At 36.9% G+C, this 18,306-nt stretch overlaps 3 protein-coding genes across 3 annotated transcripts; 2 read left to right on the top strand and 1 right to left on the bottom strand.

Moving 5' to 3' along the window:
- Window positions 1–286: 286 nt before the first annotated feature.
- On the bottom strand, window positions 287–9,892 carry LOC134673473 (26S proteasome regulatory subunit 4). The gene is made up of 9 exons (XM_063531468.1): window positions 9,741–9,892; window positions 9,367–9,654; window positions 8,860–9,030; window positions 8,082–8,210; window positions 5,936–6,121; window positions 2,727–2,827; window positions 2,456–2,552; window positions 1,844–2,053; window positions 287–533 (listed from the first exon to the last, which is right to left on the bottom strand). Exons 1-9 carry the CDS (start codon window positions 9,741–9,743, stop codon window positions 399–401), a joined length of 1,320 nt encoding a protein of 439 aa, XP_063387538.1. The 5' UTR covers window positions 9,744–9,892; the 3' UTR covers window positions 287–398.
- Window positions 9,893–10,463: 571 nt separating this feature from the next.
- LOC134673392 (signal recognition particle subunit SRP54) lies at window positions 10,464–15,238 on the top strand. The gene is made up of 7 exons (XM_063531363.1): window positions 10,464–10,751; window positions 10,824–11,000; window positions 11,186–11,415; window positions 11,750–11,900; window positions 12,544–12,692; window positions 13,174–13,435; window positions 14,706–15,238. The coding sequence occupies exons 1-7, from the start codon at window positions 10,674–10,676 to the stop codon at window positions 15,162–15,164; spliced, it is 1,506 nt and encodes a 501-aa protein (XP_063387433.1). The 5' UTR covers window positions 10,464–10,673; the 3' UTR covers window positions 15,165–15,238.
- Window positions 15,239–15,866: 628 nt separating this feature from the next.
- Window positions 15,867–18,291, top strand: LOC134673521 (CCA tRNA nucleotidyltransferase 1, mitochondrial). Its single transcript, XM_063531518.1, has 6 exons — window positions 15,867–16,015; window positions 16,165–16,364; window positions 16,778–17,061; window positions 17,150–17,470; window positions 17,648–17,864; window positions 17,971–18,291. Exons 1-6 carry the CDS (start codon window positions 15,962–15,964, stop codon window positions 18,272–18,274), a joined length of 1,380 nt encoding a protein of 459 aa, XP_063387588.1. The 5' UTR covers window positions 15,867–15,961; the 3' UTR covers window positions 18,275–18,291.
- Window positions 18,292–18,306: the final 15 nt, after the last annotated feature.

Here is an 18,306-nt window from a genome sequence, read left to right as displayed (position 1 = left end):
CTACGTCTCATTTTTTTATGCATACTAGTGAAAGAGAAACCAAACTAATCTTGAATAGAGTGAATCGTTGCGTGGTCAGTTGAACCTATCATTTGTAGAGGGCACGTAGGACTTCTTATAACTTTAGGCATATCTAGACTATCATCAGCATCACTACATTCTTAGACAGATGGGCTGCATACGCTGCATAGAATTTTCACTTGCATGAGGGTAGGTTTCCATTTCTATTCTACCCAAATGAATGAGAGGTAAGGCTAGCCTTAGGGCTGTAAATAAAACTAGTTAGTGTAGCATGCGCTGCGTTTTATTAAATCATAAAGATTATTTTAATTCATAATATAGTAATTATTAAAGTAGATACATATTCAATGTTAATACAATTGAAACTGAAATGCAACCTATAGATAAAGTCCCTCGGGTGTGCCTTCTTTTTTGCGATACAACACACTTTCTTTGGACTTCTTGAAGTCTTCATTAGTGACTTTCATGCGCCGTTCTCTTAGCGCCATCAAACCAGCTTCTGTACATATAGCCTGGGAACACAAACAATAAAGTAGTAGTTGGCCTTTATCAACACACAAAATCGACAAAAATATACCATGTCTTGAGGCCCCATTTACACGAGAGCTTTTTCATCGCACGTACTGGAGTCAGTTATGTAACGCTGCCATACATGACCCAAAAATTTTTTATTAAGCTATGAGCTTCATCACATCTGATATTTGAGTAATTCTAAGCATTTCTAGCCTGAAGTGGGGGGGAGGGTGGGGTACAAAGACGGCCGCCATCCGTCATTTAAAAAAAAAATCTACTCTGATCCTGGTGGGTACTAGGGCAAGTTTGGTATCATTTTCGTATAAACCAAAGACGTAGAATTCATTGCTGATATTTGTTTTTTCAATTTCGTAGTAATTTTACAAGAAAAACGTAAAAAGGTGAAAAATTTGGTTGGAGATTTTTGCTACGCGGAGCCGAAACTACAAAAGATAGAAAGTTGAAATTTGCACACTAGATTACATTTATAAAGTGTACAAGAGATAAGAAGCGATTTTGAGAAATTCAACCCCTAAGGGGGTTAAAAAGGGGATGAAAGTTTGTATGGGGTTCAAGTTTTATTTTAAGCTAGGAATTTGAAACTTCGTAAAACGATATATTATTAAAATACAAGAAAACTAATTTCAGCGTTTTTGAAAATTCATCCCCTAAGGTGGTGAAAAAGGAGTTGAAAGTTTGTATGGATATCAAAAAAATTTTCGAACGCGGGACTTGAATCTTTGTATTTGGGGATATTATTAAAAGGCAGGAAAAGTAATTTCAGCGTTTTGTAAAATTCATCCCCTAACAGGGTTAAAAAGGGGTTGAAAGTTTGAATCCATTACAAATCCGAGTAGACACACATTTCTTATTGCCTCCCAGGCTTGAAATGCTTAGAATTACTCAAGGAACATATGTGATGAAGCTCATAGCTTAATAAAAAATTTTTGGGTCAACTTTATAACTGCTTCCGCTAACGTCAAAAAAGGCGCGACCACCATCGTGTGAATAAATACAGCATGTATCCATTTGTGTCATTCAAACGTTTACTTAAAGCGCGTTGGAAAAGCTCTCGTGTAAATGGGGCCTTACTGAACACTTAAACAGATAAAAAAAAAACGTGGTTTTGAAGCATGATGTCAAAACTTTTAATTCTTAAAAGAAAAGTACAGAGACACTTGCCCATCACAGGGTAAAATAATTCTAGGTCGTGAAATAACTCCAGTTTGAATGATAATTACTTAATTGAGAATATTTTTAGTCTTCAACCAGATCAATATATTTTAAAAACAAAAAAGTATGTAAGTACCTTAATGTCAGCACCAGAGAGATCATCCTTAGACATAATGAGTTCTGACAAGTTAACATCGTCAGCCAACGTCATCCTCGAGGTGTGAATGGTGAAGATCCTTCTCTTGGTCTTCTCATCAGGGAGCGGGAACTCGATCTTCCTGTCGATACGTCCGGGGCGAATGAGGGCAGGGTCTAGGGTTTCTATGCGGTTTGTGGCCATGATTACCTGTGAGTAAAACATATTTTACTACAAACCATTTTTAAGTACAATAGTTTTGAGTTTGTAATTGATTAATTTTTAACTTGCTTGTCACTAAAATATTTTATTGGTACCTCCAAATTTCAGACAATTTGCGTTGATCCATATCAAGATGGTAAATAATTTCGATGAACGCTTCAAATGCATGCAGCGTGCATTTTAGTTTAATAGTTTAAATTGGAAGTGATGATTATGGTTTTCCAAGTCCTGGCAATTCATTTATTTCATGGTTGGGGTTTTCGATTTTCGTAGGTTAGATGCTTCACTTTCGTTTGTCACATAAAGGACAAAGTTTAACACGAATGTCGAATTTTTGGGTATTCCCGAAAAAAATAATTGAAAATATTGTGTCTCGAAATAATTACTTACTTTAACATCGCCACGAGAATCAAATCCATCTAATTGATTTAGCAGCTCCAACATAGTTCTTTGAATTTCTCTTTCACCACCAGAATTCGAGTCATATCTGAAAAATCGTAATAAAATTTTGTATTTTTTCTTATATTTTGAACTAGAAGATTTTTCTTTTAAGATCTTGTCGAATATTTAATTAATATTCATTGCGTACTGCGTAGATATAAAGTGAAATCATGTTTCAATAACTTAACACATTTCTTTCTCATATTTTTTTTTTAATTACCGTTTTGTGCCCACAGCATCAATTTCATCTATGAAGACAATTGATGGTGCATGCTCCTCAGCCACTCTGAATAACTCTCGCACCAGCTTTGGCCCATCACCCTGTGTAAAAAAAACCTTTATTAGTTGCCTGTTTCTGAAAGAACTAGCAAATAAATTCAACGAACACAAAATTGTAGCATTATTCGGAAACTGATAAATGATAAAGGTAGTAAAGGGATAATGAAATAGCCTATAGTTCGTTTTTTTTAGCATTAGATATAAGGTATTTAAACAATCTTGACGTGTCTTTTAATTGAAAAACAGATTTTAAAAATAAGTTATGGCAAATATGTAACAATTATGAATCTAATATGATCATTTATATTCTTCTGCTTTTATAAGTAATAGTTACTGATTTTCTAAAAGCGTTTTTTAATTAAAAGACATGTCAAGACCGCTTACCTTCTTGCAAGTTCTTTCTAATGCTAAAAAAAACGAACTATATGATAGACATAGGGGGCATTTCACGCCAAGCGGGCAGCGAAAAAAGTGTCAGGTCATAGAATTTGCTGAAATTTGGAATAATTATACTACTCGATATTCTAAAAATACGCATTTTTTTATTTTTTTTTATTTGGCACCGTTTCCGGTTTGGAAGCATTTAAAAAATGGACGAAAATTGAGGAGAGCATTTTACAAAAGCTGATGCAGCTATTATTTAATAAACTGAAAAATAAGTTTAATGTTGGTTTGTATACAATTTTAATTGCTTTATCTTGCAGTTATAACAATTTTGATATTTTTTAATTTTTTCATACAAAAAACCGGAAATGAAAATTTCAAGTCAAATTTATATAAAGTTCGGTATTTTTGAAAATTTTTATTTTTGCCTTAAAATGTAGCTTATAGTCCATCAAAAATACACGGAAAGTTTGAGAGTGGGATCTGCATTAGTTTCGGAGATACATGAACTAAAGTGCAAACGTGCCGGTCTGAGCGTCGTACTGGCCACTACTGACGATTCCTTAGTTACCCAGTCAAATAAAGGTTTTGACCCTGGAATGACAAATAATAAGCTGGAAACTCGTATAACAACACCTTCGTTTCGGCGGTCTTTAAATTACGATAAAAGTCATAGAAAACCTCGTGTTCGCGCCGGAGTTTATTCAAGGTCAAATGTCACAAAAATTGCTTTATCGCGAATATCAAGGTTTCTATAGCTCCAATGATGTTTACATATAAAGGAAGATTGTAGAGCATATAATTTGTGACAAGTCATGTTTCGGATTTTTTTTCCGATCCTCAACCGTTTTGTAGGAATTGTCGGATAATTCGGATATAGACGGCGCAAAACGCGTAGCGGTCAGCCATACGCTCCGTAATGCAAGTTCACCGTGAATTCCGGTTAATAATAACTTCTATGAAGTTATTTATTTCATAAGATGCTATTTACGGATCATACGCTGATTTTATAACAAAAGTTGTCTCTTCTGTGGACAATAGTTAACAGCTTTTGTGCATTTATGCAGTCATTTTATGAAATAGGCTACTATGTAAAACCCCTTCATTAGGATTAATTAGAAAATTAGGGTTTGTTGCCTCTAGTGTCCACAGAAAAGAGGTAAAGTTGAAGTACAAATAATACAAGTAAACATTTCCACAATATTTTATTTAACTGGCGATGGAAATATGTATCTTTTCGATCTGTCTTCAACATTTGCAAACGTTGACTATTTGTTGGTTTTACATTGAGTTAAAATTTGGCATATTTATGAAAAACCAATGACAATGCAATATTTTTAATGACATTACTACATAGGTTAAAACAAAGTCGCTTCCCGTTGTTTGTCCCTGTGTATTTTAAATAGACAGAGTGATTCAAGAGGACGGTTAATGTATAATTTTATTAACCCGTGCGAAGCGGGTCATTTTTAATGTATAAATAAGAATATATAATGACATCAGCCCATCATCATGGCCATAAAATATATTCGCAGAATTGAGCAGATAACTGAAAAAAAAGTACAGTCCACGATAAAAGCTTCATCAAAATCAAATCAAATCACACAAGCTGTTAACTATTGTCCACAGGAGAGACAACTTTTGTTCTAAAATCAGCGTATGATCCGTAAATAGCATCTTATGAAATAAATAACTTTATAGAAGTTATTATTAACCGGAATTCACGGTGAACTTGCATTACGGAGCGCATGGCTGACCGCTACGCGTTTTGCGCCGTCTATATCCGAATTGTCCAACAATTCCTACAAAACGGTTGAGGATCGGGAAAAATGCCCTGAACATGATTTGTCTCAAATTGTATGCCCTACAATCTTCATTTATATGTAAACATCGTTGGAGGTATAGAAACCTTGATATTTGTGATAAAGCAATTTTTGTGACCTCTGACCTTGAATAAACTCCGGCGCGAACACGAGGTTTTCTATGACTTTTATCGTAATTTAAAGACCGACGAAACGAAGGTGTGGTTATACGAGTTTCCAGCTTATTATTTGTCATTCCAGGGACAAAACCTTTATTTGACTGGGTAACTAAGGAATCGCCAGTACGACGCTCAGACCGGCACGTTCGCACTTTAGTTCATGTATCTCCGAAACTAATGCAGATCCCACTATGAAACTTTCCATGTATTTTTGATGGACTATAAGCTACATTTTGAGGCAAAAATAAAAAATTTCAAAAATACCGAACTTTATATAAATTTTACTTGAAATTTTCATTTCCGGTTTTTTGTATGGAAAAATTAAAAAATATCAAAATTGTTATAACTGCAAGATAAAGCAATTAAAATTGTATACAAACCAATATTAAACTTATTTTTCAGTTTATTAAATAATAGCTGCATCAGCTTTTGTAAAATGCTCTCCTCAATTTTCGTCCATTTTTTAAATGCTTCCAAACCGGAAACGGTGCCAAATAAAATAAAATAAAAAAATGCGTATTTTTAGAATATCGAGTAGTATAATTATTCCAAATTTCAGCAAATTCTATGACCTGACACTTTTTTCGCTGCCCGCTTGGCGTGAAATGCCCCATAGCTCTTATGACTTAAGCAATAAACTGGACTTTATAAGGAGAAAATCTGTAAATGAAGAATCAAGTAGAACAAGAAGAATTTGTAAAGCATGAATCATTATCACATTCATAACATGTAGAAAGGAAATTCTAGAAAAAGATCCCATTTCCAGATTCTTGTCAGCAACTCACCAAATACTTCTGGATAAGTTCAGAACCAACAACACGCAGGAATGTGGCAGAGGTCTGGTTAGCAACAGCTTTGGCCAGCAAAGTCTTGCCAGTGCCGGGCGGCCCGTACAGGATCACACCCTTGGGTGGCTTGATGCCCATCTCTTCATAGTACTCTGGGTGAGTTAGTGGCAGCTCTACTGATTCCTGGGAACAACATATTTTTATTTTAGTGGTGAGTTTACGTTATTTATGCAAATCATAAATATGTATGTTTTGTATTGCCTTGTTTATAAAGCACATAAAATGAGTTTATGGTGAGAAAGGGATAAACAAAAAATAACTAATAGAGGCAAGTAAAATAAATTGATGACTACTTATCCGATAATACTAAAATAGATATTGGTGTTAAACTTATTTACCAATTTTCTACTCACCTATCCTCTATATAATCTAAAACAATATTGATTTTGTTTGGAAGACTGGTAAATACAGTTTAAGTAGATATGGCTCATAATTTCAATTTTAAGAAACAGACCTGGAGGTTCATTAATGAGTAGTTATATAATGTTAACATACATAATTCACTCCCACCAACTCCAGTAACAGTACGCGAAGTCTGGAGAGTAATCAATGATCTGAAAGATAAAAAAGCACCAGGATTCGACCTCATCTCAAAAGAAGTTCTAAAGCATCTACCGAGAAAAGCAGTAGTATTCTTGGTGACACTATACAATGGAATCCTAAGAGTACAATATTATCCCAGCTTGTGGAAAGTCTCCCAGATACTGATGATACACAAACCAGGAAAACCTGCTAACGAGGTTACCTCATATAGGCCAATTAGCCTACTACCGATCCTGTCAAAAGTCTGTGAAAAACTGCTCCTAAGAAGAATCCTTCCGATACTAGAAGAGACAAAAGTCATACCAACGCACCAGTTCGGCTTTAGACAAAAGCATTCCACAATCGAACAAGTTCACAGAGTCGTGGAGCGAATCAGAAAGTCACTGGAAGAAAAAGAATACTGTTCTTCAGCTTTTCTAGACATTCAACAGGCATTCGACAGAGTGTGGCACAAAGGGCTGCTTTGCAAGATACGCACATACTTACCCCACAGTTACTTTAACTTGTTTCACTCCTATCTATCAGATCGCCTATTTCAAGTTAAAGAGGATGATGAGACCTCTAAGCTCTTAGAAATAAAAGCTGGAGTGCCCCAGGTCTCAGTGTTGGGACCGGTGCTCTACACGATTTACACGGCTGACCTACCACAAGCGGATGGGATCACCACGGCCACTTTTGCTGATGATACTGCCATACTTGCAAGTAGCAGGGATCCTGGTATCGCATCACTTAAGTTACAAAACGCGCTAGAGGACATAACAAAATGGTTGCAAAAATGGAGGATAAGAGCAAGTGCATCAAAATCTGTCCAAGTTACTTTCACGCTCAGGAAAGGAAACTGCCCTCCAGTTACTCTGGAAAACTCCACACTGCCCCACCATGACAGTGTCCGATATCTCGGCTTACATCTAGATCGACGGCTTACATGGCAACAACACATCAAAACAAAAAGAGAAGAACTAAGATTTAGATTTCGTGATTATTACTGGTTACTTGGAAGAAACAGCAAACTCTCCATAGACAACAAACTCCTAATCTACAAAACTATTCTTAAGCCAGCATGGATGTACGGCATACAACTTTGGGGCAGTGCCAGCAACTTCAACATCGCAATAATACAAAGAATGCAAAACAACATACTGCGGTCCATAAGCAACGCTCCGTGGTTCACAACCAACTCTGAAATACATAAATACCTGCAAATCAATACTGTGAAGGAAGAAATCCTTCACGCAACTAAGGCATATCACCATAGATTAAGACACCACCCAAACGACCTGGCAGCAAAACTAACAGACAAGGGATATGATAAAAGACTAAAAAGAAAAGACATCTTCCCTCATACATAGACAATCCAAAATTGTCAAAGCGAAATGAGTAGAAGCCCTCGCTGGAGGACTCGCTCGTCATGATATAAAGCACTCAACCAATCTGCTTATAGTCTGACTGATTGCAGATAAAACTAGAGAAAAAAAAAAAAAAAACATACATAATAACCACAGAAAGAAAAATAAAACACGTGTTTTTTTACAAAACCAACCTTAATTTCCTGAATTTGTGTGTCCAGGCCACCAATGTCAGCGTAAGTCTCCTGAGGAGCCTTTTCCAGCTTCATGACTGACACCATGGGGTCAGTGTCATCCCCGAGCACTCCTACTACTGCATGTACCTGTCAATCATTGCAACTTATCATCATCGTGCTATCTGCTTTTATGCTGGGACTTAATGTCAAAGACCCTGTGAAACTGTTGCCTCAATTTAAAATGAAGCATCATCATTATCATAACTTAAGAGCTTTGCTCTTGTTGGTGGAGTAATCACCAACTAATTTTTTTTAATAAATGATTATGATTATTATGATTATGACTATTTCTTTCTTGTGCCAGTCTTTTAATTTCCTCCTTGCTCCCTAATATGCATACATTAACAGCACCATCATGCATATTTTGCATTATATGCATATATCACACACAATAAAATGAGTGAAAATCTGGAATTTAATGTATGACTTATACTCTGTATCTTTCTATAAAAGTAAACAAAGGGTAGATGAAAACATTACTCAATAAAATTCAAAATCTGGTCATTCAGTGACTGATCCAGGCAGTTTTGTAATTGGTTGGTTAACCAATAAATGTTATAACTCCCCGAAAATCTACTAATTGTTTACTTTTATTTAAATACCTAAAGATACAGACTATAGGGTGGTATTCCATCTGTCCAATGTATATTGCATCTCGCATTTTGCTTTAATGAGAGAGTGACACGCAATGAGATTGGACAGGTGGAATGCCACTCTTAAAAGAAACATAGTTTACCTTATGGTTTAACAACACAGAGCAGCCGGGCTCCAGCTGATCCTTGTCCACAAAGGACAGGATGCTGACATAATGCTCGCTGCCCACAGACGTGGACACTATGGCATGGTTGTCATCTATAATCTCCTCCAGGTTGCCCACAGACATGGGTGTGCCTCTCAGGTCATCAACCTACATAAACAATTTTTTTTTAGATACAAAACAGAACAATGTAATGTTTTTATAGATAATACCCTAACTAAATTAATTAAATTAAAATCCTATAGGATTGTCAGATTATTAGAATTTAGATTAAACTTAATACAGAAAATATATCATGACTAAACAAAAAAGAGGATGGTCTAAACAATAAATGCCAACACAGCAAATTGCAACTTAAGATTTCGTTTTTAGTTAGGTCAAAGATGCCCTACTTTTCTTTATACTTCTGGTAAACTTTCTAGGGCTCCCTGCAGTTAGATAAGATTCTCAAAAGTGGAACATGTATGTAATGAGAACAATTCTTACCTTAGACCTTTCCTCCTCAATCTTCTCCTCCTGGGGCTTCAGTCTCTCCTGGTTGCGGATGAATTCCTCCTCCATCAACAAGTAATCCTTTATTCTCTCCAATTTCAACAACTTCAGTCTACATCTGGTGTGTGGAGTGACTTGAGGCAGCTTCAGGGCTGCGTCAGGCCCCTTAGCCTTGCGCTTCTTCTTGCCAACCCTCGTAGGGATCGGGGGTTCATACTTCTTCTTCTTATCCTTGTCATCTTTTTTGTCTCCACCGCTTCCTCCGCCAGACTGATTCTGACCCTAATATAAAACAATTAATGATATTGCAATTTTTATCCAATTATGAATATATGCATAGATGCGTGCAGACCAATTTGGTAACTTACCATTATTTATAACTATAAACTTATTTAATTAATTTTAAAACTATAAATCCACAAAATAATAACCCCAATGACAGCGATTACAAAGCGAAATTTTTACTTTTAATTTTTGTAGAGCCTAGTGTAACGCCCAATCGGTAACAATTTATCGGTTTTCTATTCTATATAAACACAAATGTTCACCCCAAATAACACCTAACTGCGTTTAGTTACTGCAATGTTATTTATGGTTTCTAAATATTTACTTTTATTACTAAATGAAATGTAAATATGCTTGGTCAAGCAGATCTTGTCAAGCCCCCTCCAGACTATGCGCGTGAATCGCGGGCGAAGCCGCGAACGCGAGTGTGGAGTCGATTTCGCTGTCTGCGAAAATCGACGCCACACTCACGTTCGCGGCTTCGCGCCGCGATTCGCGCACGAGTGTGGAGGAGGCTTCAGTAGAAAAAGGCGGCAAATTTGAAAAATGTAGGCGCGAAGGGATAACGTCTCATAGAAAATTTGAATTTCGCGCCTTTTTCTACTGACAAGATTTGCTTGACCATCTATAGGTACAGAAATTTACAAACTTATGACTAGGTAAATATAAAAATTAAGGGTATTATATGTTACTAGGTCATAGGTACCCGGCTAAATGTACCTAGCACTTCTAAATTGACTGAGAATGTTTTTCAACATTAATAATCAAGCAATGCAAGAACTAAACGCGCTTGAGATTTTTGACGTGTCGTCTCGTCGTGTTCTACTCTTGTCACTTCAATTTCATTTCATTGGTGTTGTGGAAAATTATTGAAATAGAAAGTGTAAAGTGTTCATAGTAGAGTTTTGATAAATAAATTAGGATAAGATGTCACAAATTTCTTAATTAATCATATTGAAAGGCGCTTGTTGTTTATAAGGAATCTTTACACAGTGAGGAAGCAATAAATATTCAAGATGGTTTTAGCAGATTTAGGTCGGAAAATCACGACTGCTTTACAGTCCCTTAGTCGGGCTACCATTATCAATGAAGAGGTAATTTAAATCTAAATACTACGACAGTATCCAATATTATGAATAGCTTCTAATTTTTTATCTATCACGCAGGTTCTGAATTCTATGCTAAAAGAAATTTGCGCTGCTCTGTTGGAAGCAGATGTTAATATCCGTCTAGTGAAGAACCTTCGTGAGAATGTACGCGCTGTTATCGACTTCGACGAGATGGCTGGAGGCCTCAACAAGCGGCGGATGATCCAGTCAGCTGTTTTCAAAGAACTTGTCAAGGTAAGTACTTTGCCCATACTTGCCTATTGATATTTGTAAATAGAAAAGTGATTAACTAAAGAAAAATATATGCAATATTTATAAAGTTTATGCGATTTACTTCTTAACTTTAAACAAATACATAGAACCTGAAACTGAATTTTTAAACAATTACATTCATAGATATGGTTGTTTTTCTTTTCCAGCTTGTAGACCCAGGAGTAAAGCCATATCAGCCAGTGAAAGGAAAACCGAACATCATCATGTTTGTAGGTCTTCAGGGTTCTGGCAAGACCACAACTTGCACAAAGCTGGCATACCACTACTTAAGGAAGAACTGGAAGTCAAGTTTAGTGTGCGCTGACACATTCAGAGCTGGTGCTTATGATCAAGTGAAACAGAATTGTACTAAGGCCAGAATACCCTTTTATGGAAGGTATCATTTAATGTTTTTCTTGAGGTGTTTAAGTTAAATGGAGATGGTAAATATATGGATGTAGGTTAGGGTAAGGTTGTTTGCTTGTGTGCGCAAACAAACAGAGCTATTCAGCATTTAGGTGCACTTTTATATAGATTTTGTTATTAGGATGGTTTTGAATGGTGGGTCTTGTGGTCTTACAGGGTATTGGTATAATTAAATTTTTGATACTTTTTTTTATGAGAACATAAGTATTATGAAGTTTACATATCTTGCCCGAAATAAAAGCTTTTTAATTATTATTTTTAAAGCATGAGGGAAGATGTTAAACCTTCCTCTATTCTCTTTACAGTTACACTGAAGTGGATCCTGTGGTGATAGCCACAACAGGTGTGGAGATGTTTAAGAAGGAGGGCTTTGAGATGATCATTGTGGACACCAGTGGGCGGCATAAGCAAGAGGAATCACTCTTTGAAGAGATGTTGGCGGTTGCCAATGCCATTGTATGTATTTTGTTCTATTTTAGTCTTAAAAGTATACAATATGTATACAGAGGGCACAAGGCACTAAGCTCTGTGTTTATAACTTATACACTTAGAAAAAGATCTTGATGAGATACTGTTGCTGTACTCATACTAAGCCTATTGATGATAAATGTTAGTTCAACTTTACTACAAATCAGAGACAAAATTAACAAAATGACCCTTATATTGATATTAGCAGAGCTTGCACACTGCTTTTGTTATTTTGTGGTGCTTCTGTTGAGTTTTATTTGATTAAATAATCATGCTGTGGGTACCGTTACACGGCTGTTCAATACACGATCAGCAGCAGGAGCATTCCATGAAATTGTCTACTGTTGTCCCGTACAAACGCGAAGTTTCTGAAGATTTAAAGGTGTAAGAGTTTCCTTTTCTATGACAAATGGTCAAAAATATGCACAGAAAAATAATCGTCTGCTTTAAATGCCGAGAAAAAAGTCGCAACACAGGAAATACAATGCGTTTGTACGGGACAGCCTGTGGAATGCTCCAGCAAAAAGCGCGTGACATCGTAAAATATGAACCAATTATTTCTGAAGATTACTTTTTCTCATCTCTTATAGAAAATTCACTGTAATTTTAAGCATTTTTCATTGATCAACAGAAACCTGACAACATTATCTTCGTGATGGACGCCACAATCGGTCAAGCTTGCGAAGCGCAAGCCAGAGCCTTCAAGGAGAAAGTAGACATTGGTTCAGTGATCATCACCAAATTGGACGGCCACGCTAAGGGTGGAGGTGCACTTTCAGCGTAAGTTAAACTTTAAAGCCTTACCAAAATAACTTATCTCAGAGATCCAGGAATGACTGAAGATCTCAGGGGACATAAAAACTGCAGTAAAAGGCGGTGTACTATTTGTTCTTTAACCCTTTGATCGCTAATCACGTAAACGGACCCGCGCGGCTTCAGCCCAATATCAACCTTTGTGCATTTCAACCAGGTTCACGCTTACGCGCGGCGTAGGAAAGACCGGTCAAAGGGTTAACATATATAGATGGTCAAGCAAATCTTGTCAGTAGAAAAAGGCGCGAAATTCAAATTTTCTATAGGACGATATCCTTTCGCGCCTACAAATTTGCCGCCTTTTTCTACTGACAAGTTCTGCTTGACCCAGTATATTTTGGAAAAACTTCTATACAAAGCTGCATTTATTTTGACTTGCCTCATTAATTCGTTAAATATCTTTAAATATTTATCCCAATACATAAGACAATCTTTTTTAACTTTACAGTGTAGCGGCAACACAGAGTCCCATCATTTTCATAGGCACAGGCGAACACATTGACGACCTAGAGCCGTTCAAAACGAAACCGTTCATAAACAAACTGCTCGGCATGGGCGACATAGAGGGCCTGCTGGACAAGGTCAACGAACTCAAGCTGGACGACAATGACGAGCTGCTGGAGAAGCTGAAGCATGGCCAGTTCACGCTGCGCGCTATGTACGAGCAGTTCCAGAATATTATGAAGATGGGACCCTTTTCACAGATTATGGTGTGTATTTTATTTTACTGTATTGTTAATTGTTATTTATGAAGAGGAAGGGGCAGTGGTGGTCGCTCTTTGCCCCAGGACCTGTAGTAACGACTAGCAGCTTCTTTCTCAGCACCCATCTATATATAGTTCGTTTTTAGGGTTCCGTACCCAAAGGGTAAAACGGGACCCTATTACTAAGACTTCGCTGTCCGTCCGTCCGTCCGTCCGTCCGTCCGTCCGTCCTCTGTCACCAGGCTGTATCTCACGAACCGTGATAGCTAGACAGTTGAAATTTTCACAGATGATGTATTTCTGTTGCCGCTATAACAACAAATATTAAAAACAGAATAAAATAACGATTTAAATGGGGCTCCTATACAACAAACGAGATTTTTGACCAAAGTTAAGCAACGTCGGGAGTGGTCAGTACTTGGATGGGTGACCGTTTTTTTTTTGGTTTTTTTTGTTTTTTTTTGTATTATGGTACGGAACCCTTCGTGCGCGAGTCCGACTCGCACTTGCCCGGTTTTTTTAGTGTTCCGTACAAAACTTTGTTCACGGAACACTTATGGGATCACTTCGGTCTTGTTTTAGCATTAGAAATAAGGTAAACAATCTTGACGTGTCTTTTAATTGAAAAACACATTTTAAAAATAAGTTACGGCAAATATGTAACAAATTATGAATCTAATATGATTTTTGATTGAAAATGATTTCAATTAAAAGTCATATCAAGATCGTTTACCTTCTTTTAAGTTCTTTGTAATGCTAAAAAAACGAACTATAGACCGCCGCCTTGCTGCCGCCCCTAATATCTTGCCGCTCTAGGGCCGAGCCTACTAGGCCTTAGGGCAAATCCGCCACTGGGAAGGGGGTGCTTTTACGTGAAGCCTTAGATTATTTCAAAAATCAAAAAGTTATTGTTCGTAGTAGAGTAGAATCATGCCAACCCATCTAGATGGCGCTATACGTCGCCAGGTTTTGTGGTAACAGAAGGCCTACTTATCTGCCTCTGTCAAAACTTACATATGTATTCGAAAGATGGGCAAGCACGAAGTGGTTGGCGGTTGGCCCTCTAACGTCACGTTTTGACAACCAGAGTTACGGTTCACTTACGGCATAATGTATGGGGCAGTACAGCGACATCTACTTCAGCTGTTAAATTGGAGAAACACATTTCTTAGACTTTCCCCCTCTTCTACAAGTAATAATTCTGCTACAGTTATAGAAGGAATTTGTAATGTCACATTAAGAATTGTATGATTTACTATTGTTTTCTTTTGTACAGGGCATGATCCCAGGCTTCTCACAAGACCTCATGTCTAAAGGCAGCGAACAGGAGTCAATGGCTAAACTGAAACGACTTATGACCATCATGGACTCAATGAACGAGGGCGAGCTCGACCATCGCGACGGTGCCAAACTCTTCTCGAAACAGCCAACTCGCATCACCCGGGTCGCCCAAGGCGCGGGAGTCACAGAAAGGGACGTCAAAGACCTTATTGCTCAATACACCAAATTCGCCGCTGTCGTCAAGAAAATGGGAGGCATCAAGGGCTTATTCAAAGGCGGTGATATGGCAAAGAACGTTAACCAAACTCAGATGGCGAAACTCAACCAACAAATGGCTAAGATGATGGACCCAAGGATCCTACAGCAGATGGGCGGGATGTCGGGACTACACAACATGATGCGGCAGCTGCAACAGGGCTCAAGCGGGATGAATAGTCTGATGGGCGGCAAATGACAGTAGAATTTTATTATGTTAAGCCACCGAACTGTAATTAAACAATATTATAACCAATAAAAACTGGATACGGAGCGTAGCGTTTTTATAGTGTAGTGGGTGGTTTTTTTTACGGGGGTAGTCATGGATCTATTGTTTTTACGTCAACTTCCTGAGATCTTCTTTCGTTTCTTAATACCTGTGTGGTTTCTTAACTTGTACTAGTATCAATCAATTGATGTGGGCAGTCTTCTTAGAGTTAGACCAACTTAAGTCAGCAGCGATTTTGATAGTGCTGTGCGTTATTTATACGGTTCATAATGTCTTAGAAGTTTGGCGTTTAAATAACACTTGCACTAGGCTATCAATATCGCTGCAGACTTATCTTGGTCTAACTCTAGGCTACATTTCAATGTAGATTCTATTAGAGTCAAACCGGGTTGGCTGCAAACAGCCGTCTCATGGGGTCGTTAGATCTATCCGTTCGTCGGACACTACTATCTTGCTGTGACAGGGAAATATACTCGTACACCTTTTTCTGTCTCTCTCATCAGAAAATAACAAGGTCTCGGTTCGTCGCACTCATAAGTGAGAGCGAGAAAGAGATGTCTCTTTCTGAGATGTGCGGTGCGGTAGTCTGTTACGGCTTTTAATGGAATTAAGTCACGCGTCCACGCGTTTTTACATGTGGCTTAAATGCATGTACTGTACGTGTACGTCAAACTGACATGACATCATGGATGTCAAAAAAATTATTGAATATTGTTTCTCGTTTTAGTTAATTATTTTAATTATGTTTTGTAACTAAAAAGCTAGTAATGATTACAAAATCTTTATTCAGTTTAAAATTGTCTCGTTTTCTGAAAGTCAGGGTATTGACCATTTCTTTCATAATTTTATTTTAATTTATTTGATATTTATTGAAATTAAATTTTACAGCATTACAACTAACACCAATGCACTGTAAAATTAAGTATTGAATTGAGTATTCCTTTGATACTCAAGTTTTACATATTTTAAGGTTTTCAGTAGTAATACTATTCCGGAACGGCGAAGAGTTCGTTCGAAAGTAGATATGGAGTTGAAATGCAGAGATAACCCTGTCGTGGTGAAGTTGGATACGCCTGAATTTCATAATATTTTCACGCAGGAGGTTATAGATTTGAAGAAATTATTTGATAAATATCAGTATGAAATAAGGATTGCTGGTGGCGCAGTAAGGTATATAACGTTACAATTTCTTTAGTACTAACTTCCGCCCGCGTTTTCATTAGCATAGAATGATGATTTGTGCCTTAAAAATTATCCTTTGCCCTTCCCTGGGACTTAAACTATATCCAATTTTAATCGGTTCAACGGTTTAATCGTGATGAGATAATAGACAGTCTAGACAGACAAAATTACTTTCGCATTTATAATATTAATAAGAATTATTTCACAGATATTCAATTAAACAAACGGGTCTACCGCGATATAATTTCATTGTTTTTACCTTTAGTTCCGACGGTAGACCCGTTTGTGTAATTGAATATGTGTACAAAACGCGAGAGTTTAAAGTGTTATATTATTTCACAGAGTTAAATATGACAGCATACAATATACATATAGGCTGAATAGCATATTTGTTTTTTTAGAGACCTACTAATGGGTTTGCAACCCAAAGATCTTGATTTTGCTACACCAGCGACACCACAGCAAATGAAAGACATGTTCACAGCTGAAAACATAAGGATGATAAACATCAGTGGTGAGAAACATGGCACTATCACTCCAAGAATCAATGACAAAGAGAACTTTGAAGTAACCACACTAAGAGTAGATCTTGTGACTGACGGGCGACATGCAGAGGTTGAGTTTACAACAGACTGGAAGCTTGATGCAAATAGAAGAGATTTGACAATCAATTCCATGTTTTTGGGTCTGTATCTCTCATTGAAATGTGATGGATGTTTCATTCTATAATAAAACTGTAAGTACATGTACAATAATCATATTTTCACTTTCAGGTTTTGAAGGCAATGTATATGATTACTTTTATGGGTATGATGATTTGAAGCAGAGAAGAGTAGCTTTTGTGGGAGATGCTGATGTTAGGATAAAGGAAGATTATCTCAGAATCATGAGGTACTTCCGTTTCTATGGCAGAATAGCTGAAAGGCCAGACAATCATGACAGAGAAACTCTTGAAGTTATCAGAAATAATGCAGAGGGATTGCAAAATATATCAGGAGAAAGAATCTGGATGGAGCTCAAGAAGATCCTGCAGGGCTCGTTTTCAGGAGCTCTTTTAAAGACAATATTGGATGTAGGATTAGGAAAACATATTGGTAAATATAATAAGAATATATACATACAAACATGAATGCTGAAAACAAAACACTCTTTTTGTTTGGGCAGTTGTGTAAAACAAATATGAATATGAGAATTTAAGAACAAACTAAAAGCATTATGCACAATTTTGCTCTTGTATTTATGTGTTGTTATATTAGGTATATTTTTTTAAGGGTTGCCTATTGATCCTAACATTGAGGAGCTAGACAGAGTACTGATAAGGGGCAGGCACCTGGGCCTACATCCAATGAGTTACCTAGCTGCATTGCTGCGGGATATGGATGAAGTTACAGTTTTACAAAGAAGGCTCAAGTTCTCAGGCTATGACAGAGAGATGTTGTATTACATTGTAGAGCACAGAGAGAATAAAGAGGGTGCCAGGCCTTTATTGTAAGTAGATAATGACATAATACTATATTTTTAAAGTATAACAAGTCAAATAATCTATGTATAAATTTTTTAAAATTTTATTTGAACTATGTTTTATTTATTTCAGGCCATATGAAAAATTAGTTCTAAACACAAAAATAAAACAAAAAGATGCTGTGGATTATGTTCGTGAAGTACTGAAGTACAGAGGTGACGAAAAACTACTAGAAGAGTTTAACAGATGGGAGATACCTCGATTCCCAATGAGCGGCAAAATCCTCAAAGATAATGGTGTACCGCCGGGAAAGATGTATGGTGCAATAATCTCTAAACTGAAAGATGTGTGGATAGACAACAATTACATGCAAACAGCAGATGACTTGGCTAAACTTATACCTGTTATTATAGAAAAAATAGACAAGAGAAAATAAAATTTTCATAGTAAGCATATCTCTTTTTTTAT

The sequence above is a fragment of the Cydia fagiglandana genome, chromosome 18 (assembly GCF_963556715.1).
Source record: "Cydia fagiglandana chromosome 18, ilCydFagi1.1, whole genome shotgun sequence".
NCBI lineage: Eukaryota > Metazoa > Arthropoda > Insecta > Lepidoptera > Tortricidae > Cydia > Cydia fagiglandana.
This window is presented reverse-complemented; position numbering and strand designations above follow the sequence as displayed.

Excerpts from the sequence above, each read along its gene's own strand:
- LOC134673521 (XM_063531518.1), top strand. The coding sequence starts at position 15,962 with ATGATTACAAAATCTTTATTCAGTTTAAAATTGTCTCGTTTTCTGAAA. Across the intron at positions 17,062-17,149 it reads AATCAATTCCATGTTTTTGG|GTTTTGAAGGCAATGTATAT; the intron begins GTCTGTATCTCT and ends TTTCACTTTCAG. Across the intron at positions 17,865-17,970 it reads GAGGGTGCCAGGCCTTTATT|GCCATATGAAAAATTAGTTC; the intron begins GTAAGTAGATAA and ends TATTTATTTCAG.
- LOC134673473 (XM_063531468.1), bottom strand. Across the intron at positions 2,828-5,935 it reads AACTTATCCAGAAGTATTTG|GGTGATGGGCCAAAGCTGGT; the intron begins GTGAGTTGCTGA and ends TTTTTTACACAG. Across the intron at positions 534-1,843 it reads TCTCTGGTGCTGACATTAAG|GCTATATGTACAGAAGCTGG; the intron begins GTACTTACATAC and ends TTGTGTTCCCAG.
- LOC134673392 (XM_063531363.1), top strand. The coding sequence starts at position 10,674 with ATGGTTTTAGCAGATTTAGGTCGGAAAATCACGACTGCTTTACAGTCC. Across the intron at positions 11,901-12,543 it reads TGGCGGTTGCCAATGCCATT|AAACCTGACAACATTATCTT; the intron begins GTATGTATTTTG and ends ATTGATCAACAG. Across the intron at positions 12,693-13,173 it reads GGTGGAGGTGCACTTTCAGC|TGTAGCGGCAACACAGAGTC; the intron begins GTAAGTTAAACT and ends TTAACTTTACAG.